Source organism: Peromyscus leucopus, chromosome 9 (assembly GCF_004664715.2).
Source record: "Peromyscus leucopus breed LL Stock chromosome 9, UCI_PerLeu_2.1, whole genome shotgun sequence".
NCBI classification, from domain to species: Eukaryota; Metazoa; Chordata; class Mammalia; order Rodentia; family Cricetidae; genus Peromyscus; species Peromyscus leucopus.
Genome location: NC_051070.1, coordinates 47993852 through 48005892, shown reverse-complemented (window position 1 = coordinate 48005892; position 12041 = coordinate 47993852). Strand labels below are relative to the sequence as shown.

General features: G+C 45.0%; 1 protein-coding gene across 3 annotated transcripts in view; it reads left to right on the top strand.

Moving 5' to 3' along the window:
* Zc3h13 (zinc finger CCCH-type containing 13) overlaps window positions 1-2235 on the top strand; it is a 68317-nt gene extending 66082 nt beyond the window's left edge. For all 3 annotated transcript variants that reach the window (XM_028878198.2, XM_028878206.2, XM_028878191.2), the window contains exon 19: window positions 1014-2235. In XM_028878198.2, coding sequence (XP_028734031.1) covers window positions 1014-1184 — 171 coding nt within the window. In that variant the 3' untranslated portion in view covers window positions 1185-2235. The remainder of the gene's footprint in view (window positions 1-1013) is intronic.
* Window positions 2236-12041: the final 9806 nt, after the last annotated feature.

Genomic DNA, 12041 nt, shown 5'->3' with positions numbered 1-12041 from the left:
TATCAACGAAACATAACCAGTTGTTGGCACGTTGGGCAGCATGCATGAATCCAAAGGCATTATGATGAAGAGAGGAACTAACATCAATAGGTTAAGCCTGGCCTGTATTTCTGTGACATTCTGGGGAAGGTAAAACAATGGAAGACATCAGTGATTGTCAGCATTAGGATTGAGAATATGGTGTGATTAATGCTTCATTAAGTAAAGCCCCTGTCTACCCTGACTGTTGCCATGTTTGCATGAGTCTGTATTAAACCTCAGAAACGCACATAAAAGTTACTTTTACTCTGCCATATCTTAGGAAATAAAATACTCTTTGAAAGAATGCAAATGTGGTTCAGAAACCTTTCGTAGTCATTTGTATTTGGGATCCTAGAAAATAAGAGTAATAGTGTAGTGCTCTTGCTCTTTTCATTACATGTAGCTAGGGGCATGGAACCAAATGTTGGACACTGATTGTCCCATCCAGTGTGGCTTTAGGCTACAGGAACAGAGCCCCGCATTCTGTCTATCTGAGGAGTAGTCCTCAGCATAGTGGTGACAAGCCGGCCTCGAGAAAATGTGCTCAGTTCCACGGCCCAAGTGCTGTGGGCCCAGTAAGGAGTGAAGAATGTTGGGCATGTGAAGGAAAAACGAGGGAGAGGTTGGGACTCTTCTTTCAGAATGTTCACTTTGCGGGCAAAAGCAAGATTGAATACAAGTGCTGCTCAGCAGGGCCCCCTCGGGAGGAGCAGAGCCTCGGCTTGTTTTCTCATGAGAAACGGTGGAGGAAATGCAGTAATTACTTGGTGGGGGCTGTTGAGGAGCCCCACTTAGTAAGAGCTAGACAGGGTGCCCTCTGAAGCTTGCTTGCTTGCTTGGTCTTGAACAGAGTCCTAATTTTGCTTTAACATCAGCAGAGTTCAGAGCCAGTGCTCAGCTAACGTTTGGGGTTGGGGTAGAGCTACCTGCCTGTCTTTCCCACTACGGCCCAGCAGTGTATACAGCATGTTGCTTTTGTTTTCTCCAAACAGGGAGCTGTGAAGCAGGCGTACACCAACACTCCGATGGTAGACAACGAGCTGCTTCGGCTGAGTCTTCGGTTATTTAAGAGGAAGACCACTTGTCAAGCCCCTGGACAAGAGAAGACTGAGGACAGTAAATTAGCACCCTCCAGTATCCAGCAGGAGCTGTGCGTGTCCTAGGCAAAAACTTGGGCAGCCCTTTGGTTCATTCTTAGCAGTGCAGAATCTTTCTTGAAGTTCTTTGTTTGAAAACATTGCTAATTACAGAGACAGAAGACTTATCAGCCACACCAGAGTGAAGAACTTCGACCTTTAGAGACATGAGTTTTGGTTCATTTAAGATTTGACATTAATTTTTATACAGTACTCTCAGCCAAAATAATGTGAAAGCATCTAGATTTAGTAGTTTCGTCTGTGTCTTCATTACAATTGAAGATTTTAGGAAACCAGATCAGCCCTGCTCTTCCAGCCTGTGAATGCTTCCTATGAAATAAAAGGTTTGTATTCTGGATCATCACACAGAAACTGACCTTAGTCCGAAAGGCAGTGTTGATGGGGCTGCTGTGCCATGTACAGAGCACCACAGAGCCGCCACGGGTTTAGGAGTGCACCTGGAGGCGGGCTCCACCACAGGGGAGCCGAGGGAGGCTTTTTGTTTCTTCTTTGGAAAATTCTTAAAAAAAAAAAAAAAAAAGACTGGGATTTTCCACACGTGTGCATTGCTACATTGTATATTGGAAGTCTTTGGACTCTTGAGTGGGGTTGAATTGTTCATTATCAGAGACTTGCTATTTTATTTTTAATAAATGTATGTTCCCTTTCCTTGTTGTAGATTTCCCTTGCTCTTTATTAATCGGACTCCATACCCCTAGAAACATGTATCATCAGCATTATGGTTCCATGTTTCGCGTATTTTCCTCCTTTTGTACTGAGCACTGGACAGCTGTGTATGTGTGTGAGGATATTGGAGCGTGTGCTTCACATCCAGCTCTGTAATTCTGGAAGCAAACTTGTCATCTGAGGGTGAAAATATGACCCCCACATCTCAGTGCTGAGCTGCCTCCACCCCCTTACTTTGTAAAATTTACTTTTTAAAGGTTAAAATACTCCGTTCTCTGTACATCTTTAACTCATGAAGTAGACTCTTCGGAGGACTTGGACTGGACTGCAAGTTCAAGAATTTGGGTGGACAGTGATACTGAGGTGATAATAAAAGAAACGTTAGAACTTGCTCGTGGCTCTTAGTGGGGTTTTGTTAAAACCACGAGCCTGTGTTGACCGTCTTTGGTTTCATAGTCCCTTCTCTGATGAAGATTGCATAACGACACTCAGACAGCGTGTCTGTTGATCTTGTTCTAGGAATAGCGTGCTTCTCAGTGAGGTCACTGCACACTGAGAGATGAAGGAAGAGCCCTTCACTAAGGCTGAAGCCCAAGCAAGAGTCAGCCTCGAACAGAAGGTTCTTAAATCTTAAATCATCCTTAAATCTCCTTCAGGTCCTGGACCCAGGTTACACTTGGAACAAATTAAACAGGGACAGGAGACTGCAAGTCCGGCTACTTGGGCAGATGGGAGGTTTACACAGCAAAGATATTGCCAGAATTAATAAGTATACCAGTGTTGTTCTTTTGAATAATGGTCATCTTGTCTATCTGGCAGAATTATGATTTTCTCAAGAAGAGAACTGGGGACATTATGGCAAGCCAGGACTTACCATTCACTGTGACCCCAGGCTGCGTCCTTGGACTGCTTGTTAGAAACATGTTCTTTGGGGAAGGGCTTGATGGCTGGCCCATCCTGATGAGCAAACGCTTACATCCTAGCACCCTAAATTTTGCTTGTCTTTAGCAGGCTGGCTAGCATACTGCTTATCTTTGGGGTATTTTGGAGGCAGCGCTCCCTTAGCTGAATTCTGCTTTGTGTGACTTAATGTCTCCCGAGCAGATGTATTGGTTAATCCTTCATAACATCAATTCTGTTTCTTTCAGTTTCTTCTACATCAATCTCAAGAAACATTTGTTATGTAGGATATCTACTTAGCACAGGAAATAATCTTATTTTCAAGTAGCTTTGAAACCGCTTCTAAGAAAAATCCACCAGAAGAGCAAGGAGAAAGTAAGCACATTTCCTGGTGTCATTTTCTCTTTCTGAATTCTCTAAATTAAAAAAAAAACAACAACAACAGAAAGTTATGACCTCAGAGAATGAGTGCCAGCAGGGAACCACTTCCTTTTTGCAGTGGATAACATTGTTCTCCAGCATCAAGATGTAAAGTTTAAAAAGAAAGAGACATTTCATGTCCTAGAACTAATAGCTACCAAGATTGTAGAACATAACAAAAACTATGGCTTCTTAACTTGTCCACTAATGCTGGGAATATCCTAAATTACTTATTTATGTTAGGTGTGGTGGTGCATGCCTTTAAACCCATTGCTTGGGAGGCAAAGGTGGGTGGGTGGGTTTCTGTGAGGTCAAGGCCAGCCTGGTCTATCTTACACACACACACACACACACACACACACACACACACACACACACACACACGGAAACTTTATGACTCTATCTGCCTGTCTTTCTCTTAGGCTGCAGGGAAAGCTTTAGAACAATCCACTTTGCATGAGATAACCGTTTCCATAGCTTCACATTCCCATTTGGGGAACACTATTCAGTCTTGTTTCCAAACTCAGTGTTACACAGATGAAACGCTACCTGAGTCTTGTTGGGTGTTATAAAAGCTCAGGACCTAAAGTCCTGGAAAACACCTTCCAGTAAGTGTGGGCTGTTGTACGGAAAGCTCTCACAAGCTCGTTCCTTTGCTGTAATGGCGCCTCCCAAGTCCATCTGCTGGTTAGCAAGGACAAGTGTATCTGGAGTGCAAGATAAGTGAGAGCTGCGTGGTCAAATCGGATCAGCTGGTCTGTGGGGCACCTATCCACACCATGACACTAGCTGACAGCTTTTTATTTGACAATTTTGCAAGTATGCCTAAGTAGTAACATACTGAAAGGCCTGGCCACTGAGCACAGAAAACCCCCATCCTGGCCACTGTACACAGAAGATCCCCATCCTGGCCACTGAACACAGAAGATTCCCCATCCTGACCACTGTACACAGAAGATCCTCATCCTGGCCACTGAACACAGAAGATCCCCATCCTGGCCACTGTACACAGAAGATCCCCATCCTGGCCACTGGACACAGAAGATCCCCATCCTGGCCACTGGACACAGAAGATCCCCATCCTGGCCACTGGACACAGAAGATCCCCATCCTGGCCACTGGACACAGAAGATCCCCATCCTGGCCACTGGACACAGAAGATCCCCATCCTGGCCACTGGACACAGAAGATCCCCATCCTGGCCACTGGACACAGAAGATCCCCATCCTGGCCACTGGACACAGAAGATCCCCATCCTGGCCACTGGACACAGAAGATCCCCATCCTGGCCACTGGACACAGAAGATCCCCATCCTGGCCACTGACACAGAAGATCCCCATCCTGGCCACTGGACACAGAAGATCCCCATCCTGGCCACTGGACACAGAAGATCCCCATCCTGGCCACTGGACACAGAAGATCCCCATCCTGGCCACTGGACACAGAAGATCCCCATCCTGGCCACTGGACACAGAAGATCCCCATCCTGGCCACTGGACACAGAAGATCCCCATCCTGGCCACTGGACACAGAAGATCCCCATCCTGGCCACTGGACACAGAAGATCCCCATCCTGGCCACTGACACAGAAGAGCCCCATCCTGGCCACTGGACACAGAAGATCCCCATCCTGGCCACTGAACACAGAAGATCCCCATCCTGGCCACTGAACACAGAAGATCCCCATCCTGGCCACTGAGCACAGAAGATCCCCATCCTGGCCACTGAACACAGAAGATCCCCATCCTGGCCACTGAACACAGAAGATCCCCATCCTGGCCGCTGAGCACAGAAGATCCCCATCCTGGCCACTGTGCACAGAAGATCCCCATCCTGGCCACTGAACACAGAAGATCCCCATCCTGGCCACTGGCACAGAAGATCCCCATCCTGGCCACTGACTGGACACAGAAGATCCCCATCCTGGCCACTGGACACAGAAGATCCCCATCCTGGCCACTGAACACAGAAGATCCCCATCCTGGCCACTGGACACAGAAGATCCCCATCCTGGCCACTGGACACAGAAGATCCCCATCCTGGCCACTGGACACAGAAGATCCCCATCCTGGCCACTGAACACAGAAGATCCCCATCCTGGCCACTGAACACAGATGTTCCTATCCTACCTCACAGCCACATTGGGAATTCGGTGGACGTTGAGTCTGTAGAACATCCTGCTTTGTTCCTTGCTGTCCAGTTGAGTGAAGCAGCTGGGATACACTGGCCACTGACGATGCTTTAGAGCCTCAGGAAGGAGCTGCCAGCAGAACCAGTGCTGCTTTTTTTAAAGGTAGATGGGGTTGGAGAGATGGCTCAGCCATTAATAAACAGTGCTTGCTGTTCCTTCCAGCCCCTACATATGGGACTCACAACTACCTGGAACTCCAGCTTCAGGGGATATGATGCCTCTGGCCTCTGCACGTATCTGCACTCATGTGCACAGACACATGCAAACATAATTAAATACATCTTTAAAAGGTATGTGGTGCTGGGAATATAGCTCATAGGTAGAACACTTGCTTAGTGGCTTGGTGTAGATTCCCAGCTCAGAGGAGAAAAAAGCCAATTTCTCCTTTAAAAGGCCATGTAATAAAGTTCCTTTATTCATTGGTCTTCTAGCATTTTCCATGTGAGTATTTTGGATGTAGTGATATACTCTATATTTTGAAGGCAACGTAAGTTTTGGTAAGTAACTTTGTATATAAAACTGTAGACAAAATTTCCCAACTGTAGAGTTACTTCATCAAATTCAGATTATCATATTGTCTTGGTATGCACTTTTGTCAGTTTGAGTGGCTTAGGCAAAATGGGGTGACTTTTAAATCATAGTGCTTATAAGGAAGGAAAGGGCTGAGCAGGGAATTGAAAGAATAGAGACTGTGGGTGGACAGGTGTTGTCTTAGGTATTTAGATGAGACCTAAAACTGGAGGCCGGCAGAGCAGACAGAGAGGCACATTTGGGCTGAGGGACTGGGCTTCGCTGATATCTGGACTAAGACGGCTTTCTTTGGTGTCTGACTGAGATGCTAACTGGTATTGCTCAGCACCAGGGTGGGGAGTGATACTTGGAGAGGAGGCCTGAAACAGTGCTGTTCTGGAATGTTCTACCATGGTAGTATATATGCTGACTGATACAGTAGCCTCAGGTGAATGTGGTGGACACTTGAAACATAACACATTAACAGGAACTGAATTTTTGTCTCCTTGTTTGACATGTAGCCAGCTCGGTCCTGCTACCTGGAAGAGAATGTGGACATTTTCTCCAAAGCCCTTGCTGTAACCTTATTACTGTTTGGGTGATTGTCAGTTACGGCCAGTGATGCTGCAAATTTACCACAGGAAGGCTTTTAGAATAAGTGTTACTAAATTTAGGCCCAGTGTTACTGAAATAGGACAAAACACCACTGTACAGATAACTAACTGGTCTTGCAATGTACGGACTGGGAAGCTGGGAAGCACAGCGTGGGATAATGGAGTGATATGAGAGATTGGGCATGTTCTTTTAAAAGCAAGCAGAAGAGAAGTGGGTATGTGGCCAGGTAAGGATGAGTCTAAAGCCTGGGTAGCAGCTGGGCATGGTGGTGCACACCTTTATTCCTAGCACTTGGGAGGCAGGCAAATCTCTATGACTTCTAGGCCAGCCTGGTCTACATAGCACGTTCCAAGATAGCCAAGGCTACATAGTGACACCCTGTCTCAAAAGAATTTTTTAAATAAAATAAAACAAGTATATTCATAAGTTACATTACAAGATAATATATTTAAGCATTCCAGTTAAAGACAGTAATTAATAAAGGCAGAAAAGTAACTCCGTGTGACTTATGACATGAAAGAACATGTTTGAAAGTAACTGGAGAAAAAAAGATGGATGGACATAAAAGGAAAGTGTGCTAATATCGATTGTCTCTTTCATGTTTATTGCTGCAGTGGTTGCTAAGTGCTGGTTTCTAGTTCTGTCATTTCTCCCCCATGTGCCAGAATTCTCCTTTAGCAGCTCTTCTTACCCATTTGTTCTTCATTCTTAGCAGTATGAACTCATGGATTTCTGTTTTGAAGACTATAATGTATTACTGTCACTACTTGTTTTCTCTAAATACCCAGGTTTGGATGCAAACTCAACTGAGTGTATGTTTGATAATACTAGTAATATTTAGTGTTGCTTTGGGGCCTGTGCTTCTGGTGATTCTTGTGTGTTTATATACTACCCTTAGATTTAGTCATCTTTACCGACAAAGTTTCAGGATCCCAGTTTGCACCCTCCAATCCAGAGACAAATCTTGTTGGCTCCTGCCAGTTTCTGGGAGGCACTGTTTCGCTTGTAGTATTCTGAGTTTTAGGAACAGGCTGTCTGGGTGTCCCTGTGACCCAGCCTGGGCTATAGATTATGCTTGGACACTTGTGATCCACCATCGGTCCACAGACCCAAAGGGCAAGGGTTTACCAAAGGCCTCATCCTTGGACTGTCAGTGCCTGTATTTCTGCCTTCCCTAAGAACATCTCAACTTCTGATTAGCTCTTTGGTTGCCCTTTCAGATTTTAGAATGATGTGTAGGTAAAATTGGCCCCAAATGCCGGTTCCCTTTGGATTTAGGGCTTCTCTAGAATTCTTACACAGAAATTCCGAACTGTCTTACTGACTTCCAGTATCCAAGAGCACTTTCTAGGTAAGTGATGTTTCAGTCTTCTCTGGTACCCACTCTAAAGACTGTTCTCAGTCTGTGACCCATTCCTTTATTTCATTTGCTGTGTCTCATTGCGTTGCTCAGTGTGTATTTTTTTCGGTAACTTCTAAGCTCATAGTTTTCCCTTCCCATTTTCCTTCTTTTGTAGTGTTTTTCCATCATCTGGTTTTTTTTTTTCTGAATTAAATGATATTGAATGATTTGCAATGTCATGCCTTGCAGGAAATCCAGCCCATGGTTACTTTCCATAATTCATTGCTGTAGCGTCTCAGCTGATGCCGCAGAGACCTGCTGCCTCCTAGTGTGGCCCCTGCTTTGTGCAGCCCAGCCTCCTCTTCAACCTGAACCAGCCCAAGTCCAGGAAGACTTCCATAGCTAATCTTGCTTCTTTGACCCTAACCGTTCCAAACAAGGGACATTTCCCATCCTTTTGACTATCGACAATAGTGTCTGTCTCCTCGTTTCATGGAAATAGAACTTTGGTGATTGTTTAGTCTTTTTGTTTGCTTGTGTACGCTTGTTAGTAGGGGGAACAAACAAATTTGGACAGCATTTTAGTACTGAAGTCCTTGCCATGCTAACTGTAATGCACTGGTCCCAGGAAGCCTCCCCCATACAGTTCTGTCAGCCTGTATGGTCTTAAATACTCATGGTAGACGGTTGAAGTTATGCTATTAATGTAGATTAAATAAACAAGGGCAGGCTCATATCTTTTATATTTCTGATAGGTGTTAGGAATCACTTGTCATAGTTTTATCACATGGCCACCTAAAAGCAAAGGAGTCTGGGAAATTGAGTATCTTTTTTTTCCTGGCCCCTTATGTTTGAAATGCCCAGGGGAGATGAGAGTTGATTATGGGTATTACGTTTGCCAACCAACCCTCTCTTCAGAGTCTTCAGCAGTAACGTAGAACACTGGTGCCAGTTCAGGCCTGGGAAGGACAACTGTGAGACTCAGCAGAAGTCCAGAACTGTGTTGTCCTTTCTCCAAACAATATCCTCACAGATACACTTCACACACAGTTTTGCATAGCTTTTGTATATACTCAAGATTTGCCTTTGAATACGCAACACTGTACTCTGTCTGCCGTTGGTGGAACCCACAGAAGTTCATTCTTTCATAACTAGCAGCCTCCGAGGGCAAAGCATCCTTCAGTCTACCCAGGATGCCTTCTTGGCACTGGCAGGTAGGAGCTGCACCTTATTTCTGGTCACCAAAATGTGATGCAGGTCATGAGAATTGTGTGAAAATGAGTGATCCTGACAGTCTTATATTCGAGTGGCTAGTGAATAAAATAGTACAAAAACTAGTTAATGCAAAATCCCAGATCTCATTTCTTCTTTCTTTTTCTTTCTTTCTTTCTTTCTTTTTTTTTTTTTTTTTTTTTTTTTTTTTTTTTTTTTTTTTTGTTGTTGTTGTTGTTGTTGTTGAGATAAGCCTTCACCATGCAGCTCAGGCTGGCCTGGAACTCATAGTAATCCTGCTTCTGCGTCCTGGTACCAGACTACCGGCATTAGCCATCGCAGCCCACTCCTGATGTCATATCATGTGGACCATTCCAAAGCCGCTGGTTTCTGCGTGATACCCGGGCACGTCTCAGTCCCATCATCCCTGTTTTCAGTATTGTCACCAGAACACTGCAGGCTGCCCCTCTGAGCATCACTTAATCTACAGAGAAAGGGACTTTGGCTGTAGCATCTTATAGGCTTCTAGGACTTCCCTTCCTGTTTAAAAAAAAAAAAAAAATCTGTGGATGCTTCATATTTTCCATGGGGTGGACACTGTCCAGTCTCACAGCCCTGCTTCCAAATGGCCCTTCTCCCCACGTCCCCTTCCCATCATGCCCTCATCCTCGCGCTGTCTCTATCTTCCTGACTCAGTGTCTGACCATCTGTGAATCTCAGAGCTTTCCTATTCACTCTCAGCATCGTCAGTGTTGTGCCGTAGCCACGAAGGTGCAGTGATGTGGGGCAGCGGATTATGAATGCCGACCGCTGCTTCCTCTGCCTTGAACACTGCCTCCTGCTCACAAGTCCCCCAAACCTCCTTCCCCTGTGTGTACTTGTTCCTCAGCTACATCAAATGTCGGTTCTGCAAAACGCCTTTGCTCATCCTAGTCTCTCTCCACTCTTTTTTTTCTACTATAGCACATCTTTAACAGTACATTATCTGCTGCAACGTGTTTTCTATATTTAGACAGTAATTCTTATTTTCCAGACTATTGTTAAAGTATCAACTTTGCTTGTTTCTGTTTGTTTTTAGAAACAGGGTTTCCTATATCCCAGGCTAACCTCAAACTAGATACCTAGTTGAGGATGGCCTTGCACTCCTGTCTCTATCTCCTGAGTGTTGACATTGAAGGTATGTGCCACCATACTTGGTTTTGGGTGGTGCTGGGGGGATTGAACCCAGGGCTTCCTGTGTGCTAAACAAGCATTCTACAAAATGAGCAGCATACCCACCCTCAAAATTTCAACCTTCAAAGCATTGATTTGATCGATCAACAAGTCATGAATTGAGCAGCTCCAGTGGGAAATGGCCGAGACCTCCACGAGAGGTGGCTGAGGGCAAGTTTCTCAAGGCAAGCTCAAAAGCACAGCAAAGAAAGGATTTGCAGATTCGAAGTTGGAAACTGCCTTGTTTGGACCACCCCATGGCAGTTCAGCGGCCCAGGTGGCCACTTGTGAATGAGTGAGCGGAAGTCTTGTTTATTCTGAGTTCCATTTTGGTTTATGTCGATAAGAACTATTATGTGGAGAAAAACAAAAATGTGATGAGTGTGGTCCTGGAAAGGAGCAGACACATAATTACCCTTCTGAATTAGCCTCATTAAGGAGAAGGGGCTGGAGCCTGTGATCGGCCTTGAGATAGAAAAGGAGCCGTGCAACACCATACATTAGCATGACGGGATTTTAAGAACAGAGGCTTTCCCTGCAGCCTGGAGGGGCGCTGCATGAAGAGATGGCTTAGTTTAAAGTAATGGAAGACCTGTCAGGGACAGGAGGATCGGGGAGGGAGAAAGAGCCTCCAGAGAAAGCCTCTAAAAATGGTGGTTCTCAACCTGCCAGTCATGCTCCCCCAAAACTGTCAGAAAACACGGATATTTATATTATGATTCATTACAGAAGCAAAATTATAGTTAGGAAGTCACAACGAAAATGATTTTATGGTTGGGGGTCACCATAACATGAGGAACTGTATTAAAGGGTTGAAGCATTAGGAAGGTTGAGAACCACTGCCCTAAAACAGAAAAATACCTGGCTTTTATACCCTTTCAGTGGGTAATGGGCATTGTACACCCCGTGATTTGTCTGGGCTAGCTTATGTGACAGAGAATGGAGGAGCCAGACACTGCTGCTCCTGTGCAGTTCTTATGGAGAAGTTCAACTGTCACAAGTCATCAAGGGCCATTGGAAGCAGTAATCAGCTTTGTCAAAATTGTTGTGGCAGTCAACCAGCTGTCTAGAACCTTCCCATCACAGATAGAGCTTAAATTTAAAGATGTGGCTTAAGATAACAGACCTGTTATCCACGCTGGGCAGCTGGTAGAGAGATCATTGCCTAATTAATCTTCATATTGTCCTAATGACGGTGCTAAATGGGTTCAACCTTGACTCTGATTGTTCACAGACAATGTGAATTCCCCTACCGGGCAAATGTAGCCAGGTCTCCTCTTAAACTTACCCATCCGACCAAGGAGCCTTTTAGTCACTTTGAAGTGTAAAAGGTTAGCGAATAATTGTGAACTAGTATGATAGCATTTCTAGCATCCACACTGAGATGTTAATACAGAGCTCTTCTGAAGCTCTTTGGTTTGTCTGGAACAGAATCTTGCATTACAACTTTTAATACTGACTTTTATTTCCCATCAGGACACCTCGGGTGCAGCATAAATTCAAACATTCTTCATCTCTAAGAAGCAGACAGTGGCAAAGGGTGGGGGGAGAGGGGAGGGGGCATTCAGTTTCTTCCGAACTGGCTCTCATGGTCTTTGTGGAGAGAAGATAACCCAGACCTCAGTGGGTCAAGTACTTCATGGATACTGGTCACTAATGTCAGTGCAAAGCACTGTTGCCATAGCATGCTATGTCTGAAACAACATGAACACAATTGTTGTCTTTCCATGATGTCAGAAGAGTCAGGGCTTCTGGCTTCTGTACTGGCTTGTGTGATGCTCAGACTCTACTGAG